Raw genomic sequence first — 25,282 nt, forward strand, 5'->3', positions numbered from 1 at the left:
ACGGATTAAAAAGACTTTGAAATGAGAAATGTTTCAAGGGGAGGAGAAGAGAATGTCTAATAAAATATTATGCCTTATTGTTGTGGGATATTGTGGAACCCTTCAGAAATGCCATAAAATAGCACTGAACTATTCCCACCAAGTCTTCTCCAAGAATCGCATATTTATTTATTTGTGTTAACATCTCAAGATCAGTTGTTATCCATGAACTTTACACTGTATGTGGACATTTGAGTCCATAAGGTTAGTTTCTAGCATTTCTGCTCAAAATGTTAGCAAAATGACGAACAATATACTCCAGCAAGCCTGGCCAGGTTGAGGATTAAGGGGACAAGAAGACCTTTTCTGACATGATTAAACAGAAGTAGCACAGAGGTGTGATAAAGGAACAATGCAGGACTTTAATTGCTCAGATATATGTTGGAAGGTCTTGTTCAGCAGAAAAAGCAGAGACTTTGATCAATCCTTATCTAATTGGCCATTTCTACTCCTACAAGCTCGTTAGTATAATGAAGGTGATTAGTATTTTTGTCTAAATCATGACGAACAAAAGAAAGTTAGATAGAAATAATAGTGATTCTGTGAAGAAATAACTGACCCAAAGCCAATAATCGGATGGTTGAACATTTTAGAAAATGTCAGTGAAAGTCTATAAAAAATATAGATATGATCACATGACCTGATATTATAAATGGAAGAAAGTTTAACAGGTATGGGAATGCCCTAAATCTCCCAAATTCTCACAAAACATGTATGAGTAATCTATTGCATTTAGAGTTTTAAAAATATCCATAGAAATGCATATCCATAGAAAAATATAAAGGTGGCATGTTGTTATAAAATTGTACCAAGAAAGCCGAGATCCAGAATGGGTTTAGTCCTAGGAATAATGTTAAGAACAAAAACAAGTATTTTTGATGTTAGTTTTGGAGCAAAGAGAGGCGGAATAAAAAGAAAGATAACTCTGTCATATAGATGAATAGTGTGATGACAAGAGATGACAGCTGCCTTAATTTATTTTTGGAAAAAGGTTAAGGTTTTAAATAAACATAAGTATAACAAAGAGAAAAGGAAGCTGATAAACTTATGCTTTGTGTCTTTTGAATCTGACAGGGAGAATGATGTTTAGAAAGAAGAATTCATAATAGAAACTTAAAGTCCAAGATTTCTAAAAGATTTTAAGAGTTAACTTGGATATCTGAGCCTGTTGGATGACTCAGATAGATGGGTTTAAGCTTGTTGCACCTTTCAGCAGCAGCTTTGGGGAGCTGCTACAGTGGGAGAGGTGCCAATGCCTGGAGACTGGCAACTGCAAATATGACTTTTATTTTTTTTAAGTGTAAGGGTTGAGATTTCTGCAATCTATGCATTGATCTTGGACAAAACTCTAGAATTATTAAATGACTCATTAAAAGAATTGTGTTTGAACCCTTCTTAAAGGAAGTGGTAGTCACTTGGAGTATGAGTCCCTTAAGGATAAGCCATGGAAGACTAACCTCATTTATTTTCCTAGAATTCCTGGACTGAATATCATGAAAATGTTAGACCTGGTGTTCAACATGAGTATCGTGGGAAGAGCACAGGCTCTGCAACTAGATGTCCAAGGACCGAATCCTGTCTTTACCCTTTACTAGTAGTGTGACCTTAGGCAAAGTACTGAACTCTACTATATGTCTGTATTGTAAAATGAGGATAATGACAATACCCACCTCATATTGTTTTTGTGAGGATCATATGTAGATGCTACAACATAAAGCACTTAGAACAATGCCTGACACACAGAAAACTCAATAAACATTAGTTATTGCTATTATCATTGGAATCTCAGCAACCTGCTTATGAAAGCCTCCCAGTGATGGTTTTGTAGAGGAGATTGTGATCAGGTGGACTACTAAATGGATTTGTAACTACTTATGCAAAGGATGCACAACTAGTACATGGAAGTCTTGTGGACTGCTACAGGGCTGTGTCCAATTCAATATATTTCCTAATGGTTTAGATGATGTATTAGTCTGTTTTCATGCTGCTGATAAAGACATATCCAAAACTGGGAAATTTACAAAAGAAAGAGGTTTAATGGGCTCACAGTTCCACATGGCTGGGGAGGCCTCACAATCATGGTGGAAGGTGAAACGTGTGTCTCACATGGTGGCAGACAAGAGAAGAGAATGAGAGCCAAGAGAAAGGAGTTTCCCCTTATAAAACCATCAGATGTTGTGAGACTTATTAACTACCATGAGAACAGTATGGAGGAAACTGCCCCCATGATTCACTTATCTCCCACTGGGTCCCTCACATAACATGAGGGAATTATGGGAGCTACAATTCGAGATGAGATTTGGGTGGGGACAAAGTCAGACCATATCAGATGAGAAAATGGAAAACTTGCTGATTGAATTTGTAGATAGCATCAAAAATGCTACTGGTAAGATTTGTCTGGAGGAGGTGGAGCAAGATGGTGGAATAGAAGGCTCCATTGATTGTCCCCTCCACTCCACAGTACACCAGGACACAGAACCTGACTGTAACTTCGTTATCACTGAAAGAGGCATTGAAGACGTAGGGAAAATAGTCTTGCATTGCTGACACCACCCCTCCCCGACCCGTTGGCAGCAGAGGGGTGGTGCAGAGAGTGTTTCTGTGCCCTGGGGAGAGGGAGAGCCGGCAAGTGTGAAGTATTGAACTCAGTGCTGTCTTGTTACAGCAGAACCCAAAACTTAACCAAACTCAGCTGGTGCCTGCCCACAGAGGGTGCATTTAAATGAGCCCTAGCCAGAGAGGAATAGCTGATCTCAGTGGTCAGAGCTTGATTTCTTAAAAGCCTTGCCACCACAGGCTAACATGCTCGGAGGCCCCAAATAAATTTGAAGGGCAATGTAGGCCACAAGTACTGCAACAAGTAGGTAAGTCCTAGGGTTGAACTGGGCTCAGAGATAGTGGACTAGGGAGGCATGCAACCTACTGAGACATCAGCCAGGGCAGCTAAGGAGTGCTGGCATAACTCCTCCCCTAACCCCAGGCTGCAAAGCTCATGGCTCCAAAAGCGACTCCTTCCTTTTGCTTTAGAAGAGGAGATGGAAGAGTGGGGAAGACTTTGTTTTGCGTCTTACATACCAAACTCAGCCACAGCAGGATAGGGCACTGGTCAGTGTCATGAGGCCCTAGCTCCCAGACATTTCTAGACATGCCCTGGGCTGCCTTGAAGAGAAGGACTCAGTTGTGGTAAGATTCATCACCTCCTAACTGAAAAGTCCTTGGGCTCTGAATAACTAGAAAGGATACCAGTTGAGGGCCTTGGGTGAGACCCTGAGACTTGCTAGTCTCAGGCGAGACTCGGCGCATTCCCAGCTGTGGTGGCTACAGGGTGAGACCCCTGCTTGGGAAAAGTGGATGGAAAAGTAAAGAAGACTTTGTATTGCACCTTAGGAACCAGCTTGGCTATAGGGGAGTAGAGCACCAAGTGGGCTCTTGGGGTCCTTGAGTCCAGGAATTGGCTCTTGTACACCATTTCTGGACCTGCCCTAGGCCAGAGGGAAGCCCACTCCCCTGAAGGATGAGTTCCAGGCCAAGCAGCATTTACCACAAGCTGACTGAAGAGCCCTTAGGCCTTGAGGAAACATTGGCAGGAGTCTGGCAATACTCCTCGTGGGCCTCAGGTGGCAGTGGCCACAGAGAGAGGCTCCTCTGCTTTTGAAAAGTGGGGAGAAGAGTGGGAAGGATTTCATTTTGTGGTTTGAGTGCCAGTTCAGCTGTAGTACAATAGGATGTCAGATGGACGTCTAAGGTTTTTGACTCTAGTCCCTGGCTCCTGGATGGCACCCGGGGCCTGAGCGAATTTGCTGCAAATGACATAGGCCTGGCTGGTTTTGCCACCTGCTGATCGTAGAGCTCTGGGTCTTTGAGCAAACGTAGGTAGTGGCCAGGGAGTGGTTATAGCAGGCCTTGAGCGAGACCCAGAGCTGTGCTGGCTTCAGGTCTGACCCAGTGCAGTTCTAGGAATAGAGGCCACAGGGGTGCTTGTGTCACTTCATCCCCAGCTCCAGTTGGCTCAGGGGAGAGAGAAAGAGAGAGAGACTTTGTTTGTTTAGGACAAAGTAAAGGAAGAGAACAAGAGTTTCTGCCTAGTAATTCAGAGAATTCTTCCAGATCTTGTTCAAGACCATCAAGGTGGTACCTCTATGAGTCTGCAAGTACAACAGCATTACTGGGCTTGGGGTCCCCCACCCTAAAGCAGATACAGCTGAGATCACAACACCCAACTCCTTTTGAATATCTGGAAAGCCTTCCCCAAAAGGATGGGTACAAACAAGCCCAGACTGCAAAGTCTGCAATAAATGCCTAACTCTTCAATGCTGAGACACAGACAGATATCTACAAGTATCACAATGATCCAGGAAAACATGACTTCACCAAATGAACTAAATAAGGCACCAAGGGCCAACCCTGAGATAAATAGAGATACATTCAAAATATATAGAGACATCAAAATACCTGTTTTGAAGAAACTCAAAGAAATTCAAGATAACACAGAGAATCAATTCAGAATTCTATCTTAGAAATTTAACAAAGAAATTGAAATAATTAGAAAGAATCAAGCAGAAATTCTGGAGTTGAAAAATGCAGTTGGCATACTGAAGAATGCATCGGAGTCTTTTAGTGACAGAATTGATCAAGCAGAAGGAATAATTAATTAGCTTAAAGACAGGCTATTTGAAAATACGCAGAGGAGACAGAAAAAAGAATAAAACACAATGAAGCATACCTACACAATCTATAAAATAATCTCAAAAGGGCAAATCTAAGTGTTATTGGCCTTAAAGAGGATGTACAGAAAGACATAGAGGTAGAAAGTTTACTCAAAGGGATAATAACAGAGAACTTCCCCAACCTGGAGAAAGATATCACTATCCAAGTACAAGAAGGCTATGGAACACCAAGAAGATTTAACCCAAAGAAGCCTACTTCAAAGCATTTAATAATTAAATTCCCAAAGGTCAAGGATAAAGAAAGGATTTCAAAAACAGCAAGAGAAAAGAAACAACATACAATAGAGCTCCAATATGCCCAGCAGCAGACTTTTCAGTGGAAACCTTACAGGCCACAAGAGAGTAGCATGACATACTTAAAGTGCTGAATAAAAACAACTTTAACCCTAGAATAATGTATCTGGTGAAATTATCCTTCAAACATGAAGGAGAAATAAAGACTTTCCCAGACAAACAAAAGCTGAGGCATTTTATCAACACCAGACCTGTCCTACAAGAAATACTAAAAGGAGTACTTCAACCAGAGAGAAAAGCATGATAATGAGGAATAAATAATAATATGAAGGTACAAATCTCACTGGTAATAGTAAGTACACAGAAAAACAGAATATTATACCACCATAAATGTGGTGTGTAAACTTATCTTAAGTAGAGAGACTAAATGATTAACCAACAAAAAATAATAACTATAACAACTTTTCAAGATATAGACAGTACCATAGATATAAATAGAAACAAGAAGATAAAAAGCAGGAGAATAAAGTTAAAGTGTAGAGGCTTTATTAGTTTTTTTTCTTTTCTACTTGCTTGTTTGTGTGTTTATGAAAACAGTGTTAGGTTGTTCTCAGTTTAAAATAATGGACTATAAGACAGTATTTGGAGGCCTCATGATAACCTCAAAACAAAAGTCATTCAACAGATACACAAAAACAGATACACAAAAAATAAAAAGCAAGAAACTAGATCATATCACCAAAGAAAGCCACCTTTACTAAAAGGAAGACAGGAAAGAAAGAAGGAAGAGAAGACCACAAAATAACCAGAAAACAAATAACAAAATGGCAAGAAAAAGTCCTTACTCATCCATCATAACATTGAATGTGAATGGACTAAACTCTCCAATCAATAGACACAGAGTGGCTGAATGGATTAAAAAAATAAGACTGATTGATCTGTTGCCTATAAGTAATGCACTTCATCTATAAAGACACACATAGACTGAAAATACAGGGATGGAAAAAGATATTCCATGCCAATGGAAACCAGAAAAGAGCAGGAATCTCTATACTTATATCAGACAAAATAGATTTCAGGAAAAAAACTATAAGAAGAGAAAAAGAAGGTCACTAAACAATCATAAAGGGGTCAATTCAGCAAGAGGATATAACGGTTTTAATTTTATATGCACCCAACACTGGAGTGCCCAGATTTATGAAGCAAATATTAGGGAGTCAAAGAGGGAGACTCCAGTACAATAGTTGAAAACTTCAACATCCCACCTACAGCATTGGACAGGTCTTATAGACAGAAATTCAACAAAGAAACATCAGACTTAATCTGCACTATAGAGCAATGGATCTAATGGATATTTATAGAACATTTCATCCAATGGCTGCAGAATACACATTCTTTTCCTTAGCATGTGGGTCATTCTTGAGGATAGACCATATGTTAGGTCACAAAACAAGTCTTAAAACATTAAAAAAAACACCAATATTAAACATTTTCTCTGACCACAATAGAGTAAAACTGATCAGGTGTGGTGGCTCACATCTGCCATCCTAGCACTTTGGGAGGCCAAGGTGGGTGGATCACTTGAGGTCAGGATTTCAAGATCAGCCTTGCCAACATGCTGAAAACTCATCTGCACTAAAAATACAAAAATTAGCCAGGTGTGGTGGTGCATGCCTGTAATCCCAGCTACTTGGGAGGCTGAGGCATGAGAATTGTTTGAACCCGGCAGCTGGAGGTTGCAGTGAGCCGAGATTGTGCCACTGCACTACAGCCTGCATGACAGAGCAATACTCCGTCAAACAAACAAACAACAAACAAACAAAAAAACACAATAGAATAAAACTAGAAATCAATAACAAGAATAATTCTGGAAACTATACACATTGAAATTAAACAATGTGCTTCTGGATGACCAGCAAGTCAATGAAGAAATAAAGAAGGAAATTGAAAAATTTTTTGAAACAAATGATAATGGAAACATAACATACCAAAACCTGTGGGATACAACAAAAGTAGTACTAAGAGGGAAGTTCATAGCTATAAGTGCTTACATCAAAAAAGAGGAAAAACTTCAAATGAACAATCTAATGATGGATCTTAAAGAACTAGAAAAGAAAGAGCAAACCAAACCAAAAATTAGTGGAAGCAAAGAATAAAGGTCAGAGCAGAAATAAATTGAACTGAAATGAAGAAAACAATACAAAAGGTCAATGAAATAAGAAAGTTGGTTTTTTGAAAAGCTAAACAAAATTAATAAACCTTTAGCCAGACTAAGAAAAAAAGACAGAAGATCCAAATAAATAAACTCAGAGATGAAAAAGGAGACATTACTACAGAAATTCAGAGGATTATTAGTAGCTACTATGAGCAACATATGCCAATAAATTGGAAAATTTAGAAGAAATGGACAAATTCCTAGACACATACAATCTACCAAGATTGAACCAGGAAGAAATCCAAAACCTGAACAGACCCATAACAAGTAATAAGATCAAATCCATAATAAAAATTCTCCCAGTAAAGAAAAGCCTGGGACCCAATGGCTTCACTGCTGAATTGAAAGCACTAACACCAGTTCTACTCAAGCTATTCTGAAAAATAAACTAGAAGGGAATGCTTCCAAACTCATTCTATGAGGCAGGTATTATCCTGATATCAAAAGCAGACAAAGACACACCAAAAAAAAAGAAAAGAAAAAAAAGAAAAAGAAAACTACAAGCCAATATCCCTGATGAATATTGATGCAAAAATTCTCAACAAAGTATTAGCAAACTGCATTCAACAGTGCATTAAAAAGATCATTCATGACAGAGTGGGATAAATCCCACTTTGGGATGCAAGGATGGTTTAACATATGCAAATCAATTAACGTGACACATCCTATCAACAGAATGAAAGACAAAAACCTTATGATCCTTTCAATTAATGCTGAAAAACCATTTGATAAAATTCAACGTCCCTTCATGAGCAACAACAACAAAAAATTTCAAAAACTGGGTATAGAAGGAACATAGCTCAACATAATAAAAACCACATATGGTTTTTACCAGTGTGGTGGCTCACACCTGTAATCTCAGCACTTTGGGAGGCTGAGGCAGGTGGATCACCTGAGGCCAGGAGTTTGAGACCAGCCTGGCCAACATGGAGAAACCCCGTCTCCACTAAAAATACAAAAATTAGCCAGATATGGTGGTGCGTTCCTGTAAGCCCAGCTACTCGGGAGGCTGAGGCTGGAGAGTTGCTTGAACCTGGGAGGTGGAGGTTGCAGTGAGCTGAGATCACGCCACTGCACTCCAGCCTCAGCAACAGAGCAAGACCCCATCTCAAAAATAAATAAATAAATAAATAAATAAATAAATAAATAAATAAATCCCAAAACCACATATGACAGACCCACAGCTAGTATCATACTGAATGGGGAAAACTGAAATCCTTTCCTCTAAGATCTGAAGCACCTGAAAGATGCCCACTCTCACCACTGTTATTCAACATCATACTGGCAGTTCTAGCTACAGCCATCAGACAACAGGAAGAAATAAAAGGCATCCAAATTGGAAAGGAAGAAGTCAAATTATTCTTGTTTGCAGATGGTATGATATTATATCTGGAAAAACCAAAAGACTCCACAAAAAACCATTAGAACTGATAAACAAATTTAGTAAAGTTGCAGGACAAAAAGTTGACATGCAAAAATCAGTAGCATTTCTATGCCAACAGTGAACAACCTGAAAAGGAAGTAAAAAGTAGTCCCATTTACAAAATACCTAGGAATTAACCAAAGAAATGAAGGATCTGTGTAATAAAAACTATAAAACACTGATGAAAGAAATTGAAGAGGACCAAAAAATGGAAAGATATTCCATGTTCATGGATTGGAAGAACCAATGTTATTAAAATGTGTATACTATCCAAAGCATTCTACAGATTCAATGCAGTCTGTATCAAAATATCAATGACATTCTTCACAGAAATATAAAAAACAATCCTAAAATTTATATGGAACCAAAAAAGGCCCAGAATAACCAAAGTATCCTAAGCAAACAACAAAAACCATACAAAACAAAACAAACAAACAATAACAACAACAAAAAACAAACCCCAAACAATAAAAACAAAAACAAAAAACCTGGAGGAAAATCACATTACCTGACTTCAAATTATACTACAGAGCTATAGAAACCAAAACAGCATGGTACTGGCATAAAAACAGACACATATACCAATGGAACAGAATACAGTACACACCTACAGTAAAGTCATTTTCAACAAAGGTGTCAAGAACATATGCTGGGGAAAAGAGAGCCTCTTCAACAAATGATGCTGGGAAAACGATATCCATATTCAGAAGAATGAATCTAGACCCCTATGTCTCACCATAGACAAAATCAAATCAAAATGGATTAAATAATTAAATCTAAGGCCTCAAACTATAAAACTACCACAAAAACAAACTAACAAACAAACACTGGGGAAACTCTCCAGGACATTGTTTTCGGCAAATATTTCTTGAGACATACCCCACAAGCACAGGCAACCAAAGCAATAATGAACAAATGGGTTCATGTCAAGTTAAAAAGCTTTTGCACACCAAAGGATACAATCAGTAAAGTGAAGAGACAACCCAAAGAATGGGAGAAATATTAGCAAACTACCCATCTTGCAAAGAATTAATAACCAGAATATATGAGGAGCTCAAACAACTCTGTAGGAAAAAATCTAACAATTTATTTAAAAATATGAAAAAGATTTGAATATACGTTTCTCAAAAGAAGGCATACAAATGGCAAACAGACATATGAAAAGTGCTCAAAACTACAATGAGATATTATCTCAGCCCAGTTAAAATGGCTTATATCCAAAAGACAGGCAATAACAAATGCTGGCAGGGATGTGGAGAAAAGGGAAGCCTCATACATTGTTGATGGGAATGTAAATTAGTACAACCACTATGGAGAAGAGGTTGGAGGTTCCTCAAAAAACTAAAAATAGAACTACCATATGATACAGCAATCCCACTGCTGGGTACATATCCCAAAGAAAGGAAATCAGTATGTCAAAGGGATATCTGTGCTTCCATGTTTGTTGCAGCACTGGTCACACAACAGCCAAGATTTGGAAGCAACATAAGTGTCCATCAACAGAAGAATGGGTAAAGAAAATGTGGTACATACACATGATGGAATACTATTCAGCCATGAAAAGGAATGAGGCTGGGCACAGTGGTTCATTCCTGTAATCCCAATACTTTGGGAGGCCTAGCCATGTAGATTGCTTGAGCTCAGGAGTTTGAGACCAGACTGGAAAACATGGCAAAACTCTATCTCTACAAATATACAAAACTTAACCAGGCTTGATGGTGCATGCCTGTAGCCCCAGTTACTTGGGATGCTGAGGTAAGAGGATCAATGTAGCCCAAGAGGTTGAGGCTGCAGTGCATTGTGATCATTCCACTGCACTCCAGCCTGGGCTACAGATTGAGGCCCTGTCTCAAAAAAAAAAAAAAAAAAAAAAAAAAAAAGACAGATTCAGTCATTTACAACAACATGGAAGGAACTGGAGATCATTATGTTAAGTGAAATAATCCAGGCACAGAAAGACAAACATCACAGATTCTCACTTATTTGTGGGATCTAAAAATCAAAACAATTGAACCCATGGAGATAGAGAGTATAAGGATGGTTACCAGAGGCTGGGAAGGGAGGCTTGATGGGCATGAAGTGGGGGTGGTTAATGGGTACAAAAAATAGAATTAATGAATAAGGCATAATACTTGATAGCACAACAGTGTGACTATAGTCAGTAATTATTTATTCATTTATTTATTTGAGATGGAATTTCACTCTTGTTGCCCAGGCTAGAATGCAATGGCGCAATCTTGGCTCACCACAACCTGTGCCTTCCGGGTTTGAATGATTCTCCTGCCTCAGTCTCCTGAGTAGCTGGGATTACAGGCATGCACCACCACACCTAGCTAATTTTGTAGTTTTAGTAGAGACGGGTTTCTCCATGTTGGTCAGGCTGGTCTTGAACTCCCGACCTCGGGTGATCTGCCCGCCTTGGCCTCCCAAAGTGCTGGGATTACAGGTGTGAGCCACTGCACCCGGCCAGTCAGTAATAATTTAATTGTACATTTAAAAATAACTAAAAGAGTATAATTGGATTGTTTGTAACACAAAGGAAAAATGCTCAAGGGAATGGATACTCCATTTTCCATGATGTAATTATTACACATTGCATGCCTGTATGAAAACATTTTATGTACCCCATGAATATATATACCTTCTATATACCCACAAAAATTAAGAATTAAAAAAAGATTTGATTAGTCAGATCTCAGATGAAATTTAATTAGGATAGCCTTAGGATCCACAAAGTAAGTGCATAGATATGGGATGACAAGATTTAATAGCAAATGTGAAAAACTTCAGTGTTTTAGGCTGTGATGTAGTTTTGTGATGAAGCCACATGCAATCATAGTTTGCATTGTTTGACAAATACCATCTCTTTTTCTGGCTGATCTGATTATATCACACCTCAGATATTATATTCACATCCGGGTGCAACCCCAGGAGGAGTTCTGACAAATTAGAGACTATTTGGAAGAAAGCAGTGAAGATGACTAAGCATAGTACTTCAAAACCATGTCATATAAGGTAGAGTTGAAAGGACTGGGGATGTGTATCTGAGGGGAAAGCAGGCCCAGGGGAGTAAACTGTATTCTAATATTTGTCTGTCTCTCAAACAATTGAGAGCTAGATTGTGCTTGTATGGTTCCTGAGGTTTGAATTGAGACTGGTGGATGAAAGTTGTTAGATTCAATAATAAAGAAACAAGCAAAAATTCCAGGACTGGAAGACTTTCAAAGAGAAAGTGGCTGAGTTTATATGTATTCAAGTTGTCCACTCCTGACCATGTTCCAGCCAGGTGATGACCACTTTCTGGAAACACTGTACAGGAAATTCAGATTACCAAGATGGTTAGGTGGAATGCTCTGTATTCATTGAACTTTCTTTATTCTTCATTACTTCATCACCCAAGAAGTTGCAATAGCTCCTTCTTTACTACTGTATCAAACCTAAACCCTACCTAACATAAAAAAATTAACTTCCTTTTATCTGGCTACCTTCTACTTATTCAACCATAGCTTTTCACAAGGAGGGCCTCCCTGATTTCTTCCTTAAATCTAATCTCAAAAAAATATAGAGAAACCCACAGAGAAAATATCTTTACATGAATGATTACCATGAATTCTGCATAAGTTTATTCTGATAAACTGATCAAAACAAAAATATAAAGCACTAAAGTTCTTTTTAGCTTGTGGTTGTTACCAGCAGTCATGCCAAACTTTAAGGAAAAAAGAGTAAATTTTATTACAAATACCAATAAAGAAGAGTGCACTTATGGAGGGAAAATATATTTATTCTTCAATAATTTTAAGGTAATAAAAATGTTGTAAATAAACATGATACTAATATTTTTATTGTTATATAGGTATATATGTAAAATTTAGGAATGGATTTAGAGGAAACTATCAATTTACTTTTAGCATTCTGTTATAACATATGCATAGAAATCTGGAGTTTAAATATTAGATGACTCACTAAATATGAGAGAAAGATCTAACTCTCATGTTACATCTTCCCTTAACAGCACACTTTATATTTTCTTAAAGGCAAAATCACCAGAATTCTTGCAAATCGAAGGAAAAGAAATTAAGCGAATGCGGAAACGTAAATCACTGAGACCAAGAAAGTCTTCAAAACCTCTCTGTGATAAAAAACTACATAAAAAGTAATTTTCTGAAATTTATAATTTTTCTATTGGAAGAGGAGTTATTCAGTAGCATTGACACATGAAAATATATTTTTAGAAAAGAAAACGAAATGTTTTAGAAATTCATATGTGAGAGCTAAGTTAAACCTTCTCACAGGAAAAGTTGGTGGCAGATTTTACAGTTAGTGCTATACTTTATGCTTTTTTCTTTTTCTGTTTTTGACAAATGTACTTACTTTCATGATGTAACAATAGCTGGAAAAAAATAACTTTGTGAGACTAAAGAAAATTAAATGTTAGCATGTTAGATTTGATATTTTTGGTCACTGTAATGCCTGATTTGGATCAATTGCTTATTATATTGGTTAATTTTGTTATGATAAAATAAAAAAACAAGCCAACACAAAATGTGCATAAGCCATCTGTTTGGTAATTTAGATGGCATTATTTTTCTCTACTGTTAATATCATGCTTCATCCTCACATCCATAATTTTAATGGAGTTTCTCGTTACACAGGAATACAACCACAATTTTAAATAATAGCGTGGAAATGCAATTTAGATTATGAGTTACATTTTGCTAGTCGCCTTGTTGAAACTCTGATTTTCTCCTTATTTCACCACTAAGTTTTTATGGGTTAGTTTCTTCTAGATTCTTCTTCATTTAACTCTTAATGGGGGTTTGAAGAAACTTTAATTATTAGCTTTTGTTGTTGCTTAGGGAACTGAAAGGTATGCTGGACATGGAAGACAACCTTTTTATGGCCAGCTCAGACTTTGTAAATGGATATTACTCACAATTTAGTAGCTGAGAATAGACTCATGGGAAAAGAATTCCAAAGTTTATGAAACAGTCAAATTGGCATTTAAGTGACCCTGTACATACCATTGCTTATCTGCATTGCTTTAAGCTCATTTAGTTAGCAAGATTATGTATTAAAACAAATAGTGACAGCAGACAACAAGTATTTTACCTTCAATAAATAGTTACTGTCAGATTATCAATGAAGCAGAAACTTCTTGATTTTTTTTTTCTAAAAAACCTTGCATTTAGTGCATTAAGCAGAGTAGTATGGCCACACACAGAGTCAGAGTCTTTTCTTTTTTACGTCTTAGTGTTTCAAAGAATGACAAATAGTCCTGTTTAAGAAGAGTGTGCTATAAAAACACACAGCCTTTCCTGAGCATGCCAAAAATATTTGTAGATCTTATTGATATATATATATATAATACTGCTTTAACTCATTAAAACAAAAATTAGAAATTTTCATTAGTGAGAAATAGAATGAGATGCAGAGGAATAAAAGTCTGATATTTTAAAAAATTATATAGTAAAAGAGAATCTTGGGAAAATGTTTCTGAAAGTCTTTTATTTACTGTTCCTTTTTCTTTAATCAATTTTCAACCGAAATTTTCTCACTAGCCCTCAAATTAAATTGTATTCTTGAGAATTCAAACATCTATTGCAGCATATTGTTATTTAGGTAAATAACCAAGGGGAATTTATTTGCTTAATGTTAATAGACTATAATGGGTGCATAGGAATTCAGATTGGTTGTGATGCTTTTTAAAGAAAATATAAAAATCAGTAATGTAATCTCAAACACATTCCACTAGCCAGGACCTGTCCCAGGTAGAATGATGGTGTAGGTGAGCTTGACATCAGAGCACACCTTTTTTCCCCTCTATTTTAAAAGCCCTTTGTTAGGAGCTCAGAGTACCTGGGAGTCCTGGCTTTCTGGACACCCTCTTTCACTCCTCCAGTTAGGCGTCTTTGTCTCAGGCATTTCCAAATGTTTAGACTTACCTCTCTTTTCCTCTTTCACATGAACACATTTCATATCCTATTTTTGTTAGGCCCTATGCACTTTTGGAAATGCCATAGACCACTCTCTGTTAATGATTCAATAGTGTACATATGGGGCCTGGCAATGGGTCAGGTGCTGTGTAGTGCAAAATAATAGTAGCAACCTTAAAAATAAACCATTTCTTGAGACATTTCTACAGACTGGGAATTACACATCTTCTATTTTTATCAGTTCTTATAAAGGCAAGGGTTAGGGATTTTATCCTCATTTATCAGAAGACTTTTAAAGAAGTCAGTAATACAGTTGGCAAGTGTTAGAACCAAGATCCTGATCCAGGCCCAGCCAACTCCAAAGTCTATATTCTTTACACCATGCTAATCTCTGAATCAGTGCCAGCCATATCGAGTGGTCAGTGGACAGACCAGCATTTACCCTCTAGATAAAGGTTAAAATGGGTGACACAAGAGTACAGCAACTTACAAAAAAAGACTGTAAAAAAGAAAAAAAGATAAACTTGGCCGAGAAGTCTGTGCTTGAGATCTTGTTTGAAGAATATTTAGACATGGACAAAAGAGTAGACAGCACTGTATCCATAACTGAAGGGACTGACAGGTGTAGCCCTGTGATTTGTCCTGGAAACTGATGAGAATAGCTAACTTCTGCCATGTGAGAGACACTGTTCTAAATGCATTCACTCTTCTTTCTTAAAGCAACTGTATCCAGGACAAGGTATAAAGAAATTAATTGACTTGCTTATGACCAAGTGAGAATTGTAAACAATGTTTGAACCCAGGCAGTCTGACTCCAGAGTCTGTACTCTTAGTCATTATGCTAGAAGTAAGTCCAAAGTCTAGGAGCCTTGAAACATAGAGAAAGGAAGTTAGACAAATGCAGTAAGCAACAACCAATCAATGTGCTGGGTAAGGGAGCACTTAAAGGAGATCAATCTGGTAGAATTTTGCAGAGGGAAATAGACAGAGGCTGCAGTGCTCAACCCAACTGGTGAATGACTGCCTGTGCAGGCTGAGGTGATGAAGGGTATGCTGGCAGTGAGGATGGAGAAGGAATAAACCTGAGCAACCCTCTGCAGGGGAGAAACTCGGTTTTGCATTGGATGTGCAGGTGAAAGAGAGAGGGGTCAAAGATGTTTTCTGTCTTCAAAAGAGGGAATCTAGTTGAGGTAGTGATATTGGAGGTAAGATTTGGGGGCTCTCAGCACAGAGGTAATAGCTGAAACCCTAAAGATGATTTTTCCAATGTACAAAGAAAAGTTCAAACCTCAGAAGCCACACCCAGTTTGGAAACTGGAGAAGGAAAACCAATGACTAAGTCAGATTATGGTGAATTTGAGAGGTAGATGGAAATCTGGGATATTGCAGCTTTAAAGGCCCATGAAGGAAGAGCAATTTCAACAAGTTATTCATATTCTCAGCTGTGTTTTGGGGGTCAGAAGAGAACATGACCTAAAGATCTAAAGCTGATTGGGTTGGATTTGATTTGATGAAAAGAAGGTCATTTGGTTGTGTAAGCTTTAATAAGAAGGTAGGGATGGAGTACTTCTGGAGAAGGGTCACTTCCACCCAGAAGTCACTAATAGGCAAGAAATGTGGCCAATAGCCAGTAATGTTGTGTTTGGATCCCAGTGGTTACCCACTAATTTTGTGACCTACCCAAAATAAGGATAATTATACCTCCAATACAGCTTCATTGTGGGAATTAGAGAAAATGCGTGTAGAGGACCTAGCACAGAATCTGGCATATAGTAGGTGCTCAATAATTATTTGTTGATTGGATGACAGGTGGCACTGGGGATTAAGAAAGCAGATTTTTGGCTGGGCGCAGTGGCTCATGCCTATAATCCCAGCACTTTGGGAGGCCAAGGCAGGCAGATCACTTGAGGTCAGGAGTCCGAGACCAGCCTTGCCAACATGGGGAAACCCCATCTCTACTAAAACCACAAACATTAGCTGGGCGTGGTGGCACAGGCCTGTAGTCCCAGCTACTCAGGAGGCTGAGGCAGGAGAATCACTTGAACCTGGGAGGTGGCGGTTGCAGTGAGCCAAGATTGTGCCACTGCATCCCAGCCTGAGACTGGGTGACAGAGTAGACTCCATCTCAAAAAAAAAAAAAAAAAAAAAAAAGCAGATTTTCATGTCATCTTCTCTACTTAGGAAAGACAGAAGAGAGATACAAGTCCAAGCAGAGTGGGAAAGGAGATGCCACACTGACTTAGAGAGACCCACAGTTCTATCAATGCTAGTTAATGGATAATGCCCTACCTATATTGTTCCACTTCTTTAGGGACATTAGCATTTGAGCAGAGTAGCAAAGGAGTAATACATGATGGCTGGATATGGTGTCCACAGACTGAGTTTCAGAATTCAGGAGAGAAGAGGTTGGGGTGGGATGATAAAGAGTTTGTTTTTAGACTTCTTGATCCTGAGATGCCTGTAGACTGTAGTCTGTAGAGGTTTAGGTTGAGCTATTCAGCAGGCAGTTGGATACAAGTTTAAAGCTCTGGACAATGGCCTGAGATTGTGATATTAAATTTGTTATATATCATTATTATAGTTTTAAATCAGATCTCCTTCATTTGTGTATGTCTTTAGAACCTGAACTAAATTGTCAGTATAAATGTACTTTATATCTAAAGGCCACAAAATGATGAAAGAAGCTAACTTTATTTTCTCTGTTGCAGAATTACACAAGACTACTCCATGCCGCACCTTCATGATCTGTGCACCACCATCCCAGCCCAGGAGCTGCCTATTGACTTGCGCCTGGCTTCTCGAGTGTATCACACTGCTAACAGGAAAGGCCACGATACCCTGCTTGGAAAATTTGGAACCTCTTTCTTAGATGATCGCTTTACAGATGAGGAACAAACAGATAGGTAAGAGTTCCACTGGTAATTTGATTTTAAGCTAAATGTAAACTGTCATGTAAATCTTGCCTTTGAGTTCTAGATTTTAAAGACTTGATTCTGTTCTTGGACACTAAAGAGGAGGGAGCAGTTTTTGTTTTTTTCTGCTGCTTCCTCAGGTATACAGTCTAGGTCTGTGTCTCCATTTCCTGACAATATTAACATGAACCCATTCCCAATTGTAAGGTAACTTTAGTATTTCCAGAGTGTTACATACATTATCTCATTTGTTTGTCATCACAACCCTGGAGTACAAATGTGGAAATTGAGAGTAATAAAATTTAAGCAATTAGCTACACATAGACAATTAAAAAAAATCACAGATTTGACACTTGGACCCAGTCTTTTGAACTAGATTTCACCATCATTGGGCATACTTGGGTCCAGGGATCACATACAAAAGTCATTGCTCTTGGAGTTCGTTCTCCTTCTCCTTGGGTCTCACCTTCCTTTGGAATCTGCATATTCTTTTGTGGAGAGTATATAATTTATAGCATCCTCAAAAGACAGGAGAAAAGGGAAGGAACCTAATGTTTATGCAGCAGTAACTATATTCCGAGCACTGTGCTGTGTGCTTTGCATATGTTTCCTATTTAAATCTTCAACTGTAAGGGAGAAGTTGTAATTTCCATTTTATTCATGAAGAAATTTGGGGTTCGTGATATCAGGTTACTTGCTGAAGTTCTTATCTCTTGATAGTGATAGAATCCAGGTTTGTCTAACTCAGTTTTTCTCAGCCTTTTCATTATCACCCACTTAAAGAGAATTTTAAGGCTTTTTTTTTTTTTCGAATCACCTGTCCTGATTAAATTTTAATATGCCAGATATACTGTATATCTGTTTATATACTATATGAATGTATGTGCTTTATAAATAAAAAGAGCAAGCTTTAATCACACTGTGCTCCCCCGACCCAAAGCACCAATTTTTACCTCCTGGGAGGGATATTACCTGCCCACTGAGAATGCTTGCTCTACAGTCTCTCGCCTTTCAGAAGCCATGGTAAAAATACTGAAAAATGTACTACATGTTTTAAGACTATTACAAATATTAAATATTAAGTTAAATGGAAACTTTTTGGTATTATAATTTAACTATCCTAGGTATATGAGAATACTATTCTAAAAGATCACTTTTAATGACACTATCACAAAATTATTAGTACCCTTACTTTTCATGGTATATTTTGAATGCATTTTCTCAAACTTGACTTCTAGTAAAAATTGCAATGCTACTGCATCCTTTCATGAATTAAAAATTACCTGGTTTCCCAGTGATTAGCAATCACAATTAGTTTCTATTTGAATCCCTAAAAGAAGGTCATTTTTATGTTTGTTTTCTATGTAGGCAAAAAAAAATTTTAGGATTTATTTGTCAATCATAATTTTATACATCTAAAGTCTTTTAGTTTCACTTTATCAAATTAAATTTTTGAAAAAAATTGTATATGAAGAATTTTTGAAATTTCAGAACTGCTCCAGTATCTCCAATAGAAAACAGCAGTTCAGCATGCCATTCTTTGGAATATATGTTAAAGCCTAAAGCTGGGAGTATAAAATAAATACATAAACATAATCTAGTAGTCATGAAACTCTACTATTTTGAGTCATTCCCATTAGCACTACGCAAGCCAAGCATCATTTGGAGGACTTACAGCTTTAATTATTCATGCAAAGTGTTAGAAATGCTAGTTTCTTTCGAATTCTGAAAATGTTTTTCTTCAAGTAGACCTCACTTTCTTTTTCCAAGAGTCAATAAACGTTCTATTTGATAAGGATAATTCTTGGCAATTTGTTCCTAAGTACCAAATAAGAAGTTAATTTAAGTACTGAATATTTAATTCTCCAGCATCTATCTCTTGAGGATTACCTTGCTAAACATAGCTTAACCTTTTCAAAATATATCTGTCTGCTGAGCCTACAAGTTCGGAGAAATGTATAATTTTTTTCTGCACTACCAAGTGTTCTCAAGAAAGGTAACTGTAAACAAAATGAATACCTTTTCATTTGATGGCTTTTTGCATTTTTTTGTGCAATGATCAGTTAACTTCAAAGGTAATAATAGTTGTGGTTGTATAGTTTTAATGTTTCCCAATTTTGTTAATCATTATTTATGGCAAACACCAAGAATATTTTAATGGAATTGGAAGGATATATACTTAAGTTTATTTGAACAGCGGTGTAGTGTTCAAACTTACGCTTATTTTGCTAAACAGTAATTATGATGAGAACTATACAAATATCTTGTATTGGCCTTATTTTTGCTTTAAAAATGATTTTTGTATTATAGAGAGAAGTTTATAGACATTTAGTTCAAATTTTTGGTATGGAATTTTATATTTGAGGCTTTAAAATAGGGGAAATGATTAAAGGTATTTAAAGACTTAGATTAATGTTAACAACTTGGTGAATAGCCTTTCAGACATCTCTTGTATATGTACGTGTTTAAACCACCCATGACATTCTATAGCCCGAGTTTCTTCATTCAAGATTGTTTGTGAACATTTAAATTATTTCATGATATTTATTACTTTATACAAAAATTTTTTAATAGAGATAGGGTCTTGCTCTGTTTCCTCGGCTGGTGCGCAATGGTATAATAATAGCTTACTGTAACCCTGAACTCCCGGGCTCCTCCCACTTCAGCCTCCTGAGTAGCACTAGGCTAATTATTATTTTTTTTTGTAGACATAGAGTCTCACTATGTTGACCAGGCTGGTCTCAAACTCCTAGCCTTAAGTGATCCTCCTGCACCAGCCTCCTAAAATAATAGGATTACAGGTGTGAGCCATTGTGCCTGGCCAGATAGTTACTACTATAACCAAGCTATGGTGACACTGTTTATGCCAATTTATGACACTGTTCTTTTCCTTACACCCTTGCCAAACTATGATTGTTACTCTTTTTGAATTTTTTCTAATCTTTTATTATTTTTATCCATTTCTTGTAAGGTTGAACATATTTTTAGATGTCTCTTGGTTATTTGCTTTTTTCCTTTTGAGAATTACCAGATCTGGAGTTGTCATTTATCTCTTTTGTATTGTTTTATAAATGATCTTTTTATATTAAAATTTTAGTTATTTGCCGTATATATTATAGATATATTTTCAATTTTTTGTTTGCTTTTCAGTTTTGTTTATGGTGTTTTATGCTATCAGAAATTTTTTAATGTAGCAATTTTTTTATGTGTTCTAGTCTTGATGCTAATCTTAGAAAGGGTGTTTATGTGTTTACATTTTGATGTATTCTCTCATATTTTCTTCTAGTAACTTTGTGGTTTCCTTTGGAAAAAATTAAATATTTAATCCATTTGTAATTTATTTTGATAAGAAGAACAATTTTAAAATATAATTTATTCAATGAATCTTCTTTTCCTTACTGATATGAAATGCTAACTTTCAAATACCTTAAATTCTAATATGTTATTGAGTCTATTTATGGATTTCTCTTCCATTTCACTGATTTGTCTATCTAAAACTGCTTGTGTATTTCCTTGATCCACAATCAATACAGAGTTGGTGGCAAAAATGCTGTCATATAAACATTGGCTGACCTTTTCAAATCAGGCACCCTTTATAGCCAGCTCCTGGGCGGTGAGCAATGCCAGGCTATAAATCCCAGACTTAACCCTCTAGTTGGCTTCAAATTAAAAAAGAAATTCCCAGTCAATTTTTGGAAAATATGTGGACAGATCATTAGTTTTATACATTAGAACAGCAGCAACAATGGAAAAACCAAAGGTTAAGTGTCAAAATTCAATGTTTAATTCCATTTTTGATTATTTTATTACAAAAAACAATAAAAACATTTTAACAAATATGGAAAAACATGCAAGCAAATGCGAAAATGAAAAACAATTACTCAAAATCTTGCCATTTATAGATAACACTGTTAACATTCTTAAATATGGGATTCCAGACTTTTCCTTTTGCAAATAATTCATATAGAACAAAACTAGATTAATACTATATGCATAATGTTTTGTAATCTAACTTTTAAAAACTTATGTGTAAACATCTTTCCATGTCAATAAATATTGATCCGAGTAATCAAATGATATGCCTAACTCTGTGGTAGGCACTAGAGAGGCATCTGCAAACAGGAGAAGCATAATCACTGCCCTCAGGGAACCTGGAGACCAGTGAAAAGAAAGGTGAATTAATTACTGTGAATGCGACAATTAATATAGAGTTGTGCAGAGTGCTACGGAAACATGTAAGAGGAGTCCTTGAGTGTTTGGGGAGGTTTGAGGATTGATACCTAAATTGAAACCTGAAAGATGGATAGAAGATAGGAAGGAGGAGGGGAAAGAATGTTTTAGGTCTTTGGTACTCAAAGTATAGTTCACAAACTAGCGGCATCACCATCACCTGGGAACTTGTTAGAAATGAAGGAAATTTGTATACACTTTGAAGTTTGAGTTCATGCTGTGGACAATTGGAATCCATCTGATAACTGGAAGTAAGTCCAGTATTAGAGAACAGGAAGAGCAGTGATACCTTTGAAGCTAGAGTTAAGGCAGGATTTTATGGTTACCCCGTATGTGTGTGTGAGGGCACGTGTGAGTGCTTGGGGGTGGGATTCTTAGTCACAGTGAACTGGGAAAGCATTGATAGGTTTTGTGAGGAAGAATGACATGATCAGGTTTGCTTTAAGATATCACAGTCCTTGTCTTCTCAGTTGTGTTTGACACAGTTGATCACTTACTTTTCCAGAAGTAACCTTTATCCCTGGCCTTAGGGACCACTCCTTTCTTGGCTATCTTCCTGCTTCCCTGGGGATGGCTTCTCAGTCCCTCCTCCTGGTGTCTCCTCATCTCTTCTCAACATTGGCGTGCCCAGGCTTACCAAGGTGATCTTATCCAGGACCATGGCTTTAAATGCCATTTATATGCTGATGACTATCAATTGGTAAGAGAAATGCACAAGGATGTTCATCATATCACTTTTTATAATAACTAAAAACTGGAAACAACCTAAGTGTCCATCATGGAAGAATTTTAATTGTGCATTCAATAATGAGATGCATTGCAACCATAATAAAGAATGAGGTAGAATTCTGTATTCTGAAAGGGTTAGAACTAAATTCAGAAACAGCATGTGTATTATATAAAACAATTTTTTCTGTGTGTGTGGGAGAAAATTCAAGAAACTGTTAATTGTGATCCTTTTGTTTTCATTGTACACGTAACCCATAAAAGTGAAAACTACTTTATTTTTTGCTTTATTTATATGGCATATATTTCCATTTTCATTTTAGTCTGTCTTAGTTGTGTCCCTTGTAGATTGCATAGACTTAAATATTTTTTGAGCTTATCAGAATTTTTTTTCTGATGGGTTTTTTTCTAATAGGTTGGGTCACCCCATATTCATTTATTGTTCTATCAGATGTACTTGGTATTATTTTTATCATTTTATATTCTCTTTTTCCTTTTTTGCTTCTTTGCTATTTCCTATGATCTGTTTTATCTGTCAGCATTTGCCTATGTGTTTTTTGTTTGTATCATTATCTGATATCTAATCTTGTGAGACAGAAATCTGAAGCCAACCTGTTTTTCATTTATTTGCATGTAATATTTTTCTCCTACTCATTTTGATGCTTACAGAATTTTATGTTTTGCTTTAAAATGAACAATTTCCCTAGCGTATGTTTGAGAGTGGATTGCTTTCTAATTAATTTTTGGGGGTACATGGAAAGCCCTTCTTATATGCAAATATAGTTCACTATATTTCAGTATAAGACTTTTTTGTTTTATGTTGAGTAATGTTTCTATTCTACTTATTTTGTGCATTTCTTCAGGAATATCAATTAGCTGTAGGTTGGATCTTCACTGTCTTTCCTCTATATTTATCATTGTTTTGCTTAGATTTGTCTCTCAAACCTCTGTACTTCAGTGGTTTCATTTTCTGTGGTATAAATTTTAAGAAGTCCTTCTAATTTCCATTGTGAGACTGCTATGGCATTTACAGATTTTTTTCTAAATTCTATCAGTCTCTTAAGAAAATTGCTTTTGTTTATCTGAATTTTATTACCTCAAGAACACAAAGCAGAATCTTTCTAAAATATTTTTGTTTCCTATAATAAATCTTTCCCAAAAGGATGTGCTTTCTGTCACTTTTTGAATGCTATATTTCATTTTTGTAGTCTGGAGACTGTGTTCACAGAAATCATTTTGGGTTTTTCTGTGTACTCAACTTTGAATGAAGACAAGTTATTTCTGGCTACCCAAAGTTAATATTGGATAGATTTACCAAGCATTTTTTGACTGTTTATCTTGGAGGTATTAGAATAGTACTTTTAGATCTTAAGTAGGAGAACCAGAGATGCAGGTTTATGTTAGCAGTTGAGTCACTCAGAATCCTGAAAGGCATTGGGGGTGGGATGGGACAGGATCTGAAAAATTTGCCTCTATAGTTTCTCTCTGTGATAGTTAAAAATATTGTAATAAGAGTGACCTTTTCCTACCAGGTTTTCTATATGGTAGATTACTATAAGCTTTTCTTCTGTGCATACACATATATTATGTATACATACATTTTATGAAAATGACATTAGAGATGTTATTTTGATAACATATTCCTTTGAGGATATATATCTATATATATAAATACAAATGTAGAGACACATATATGAGTAATTATTTTGACTTACTATCTCTACTAATTATAGCTTACAAATCAAATATATAAGGAGTGCTTTTATTTGAAAGATTTTATCCAAATCCTTCAAATAAGGTAGTAATATTTGTTAAGAAAATGGAAAATTATCTAACAGAAAAATGCATTGAGTACACTACATTTATTATATAATTTTGTATTAATAACAACTCTACATAGTAGATAAAATCATTTTATTTCCCAAATAAAAAATACAGCGTAATGATTGACTAGTCCATGTTTATGTAGCTAGTAATGGCTGGGATTCAAACCCAGGTCTTTATAATTTTAAATGTGGGTTTTATTATATTCTACTGCTTTGTGTATTTGTGAAAGGCCCTTTTATTTTTTCTCTTTATGCTTAATTCTATATACTCGCTCTCATTCTGTTTTTAGGACCAATTTGACCTAATCTAGGAAGAATGTGAGGAGCCTTAGTTGGATAATCTGTGTGAAGCATGTTTTACTTGCCCTTGGTGGTTTGTATTTGACCAATTGTGAACCAATTTTGGGTGAGGATTTTATCTTACTATTGCTTGTTCCCTCCTAGGAACTGAAAATCCTGTTTTGATTCTAGGCCAAGGATGTGGCCTTGGTCATTGTGGGAGACTTCTCTGATGTCAATTACTGAAAGCTTTGCAGTCTCTGAATATTGCCTGGTTTTATACTTCCTATCACTGGTTGCCCCCCACCCAAATGTGCCATCATCTCATGCTAGACCTTTCTAATTACAGTACACCCAGGACCTGTGGTCTGTTACACTTCATTTGTAATACTCTGTTCTGTCTCATATGCTTTTTATTTCCTACCAGTATAGGTATCTGCGACTGACCTTCCCCTACCATCTGCCATTTCTCAATGATCAGGTCTAATCCTGGCCCCGCCCCTACCCCTCACATCGCCTTGTTTCTTGCCGCATAATCCAAGCAGTGACCTAAGGTATTACACCGAAGAACATAAGCGTCACTGTGTGAGTTAGTGATACATAGCACAGAAGTATACTGAACAGAGTTATCAGAGATCTTAGTAGTTCCCTAGCCTAAGCCTCTCATATTGTGGATGAGGAGACTGAGGCAAAGCTTTGCACTCTATATCACAGTTGGTGGCAGAGATAGAACTGGAA

At 36.6% G+C, this 25,282-nt stretch overlaps 1 protein-coding gene across 1 annotated transcript in view; it reads left to right on the forward strand.

The window, feature by feature from the left end:
• The window catches only part of TTC6 (tetratricopeptide repeat domain 6), a 227,296-nt gene that overhangs the window by 73,392 nt on the left and 128,622 nt on the right, over positions 1 to 25,282 (forward strand). Inside the window, exons 5-6 of the mRNA XM_054530057.2 lie at positions 12,673 to 12,791; positions 17,280 to 17,474. Of these exons, the coding sequence (XP_054386032.2) occupies positions 12,673 to 12,791; positions 17,280 to 17,474 (314 nt within the window). The remainder of the gene's footprint in view (positions 1 to 12,672; positions 12,792 to 17,279; positions 17,475 to 25,282) is intronic.

This window comes from Pongo abelii, chromosome 15 (genome assembly GCF_028885655.2).
Source record: "Pongo abelii isolate AG06213 chromosome 15, NHGRI_mPonAbe1-v2.0_pri, whole genome shotgun sequence".
Taxonomy (NCBI): Eukaryota; Metazoa; Chordata; class Mammalia; order Primates; family Hominidae; genus Pongo; species Pongo abelii.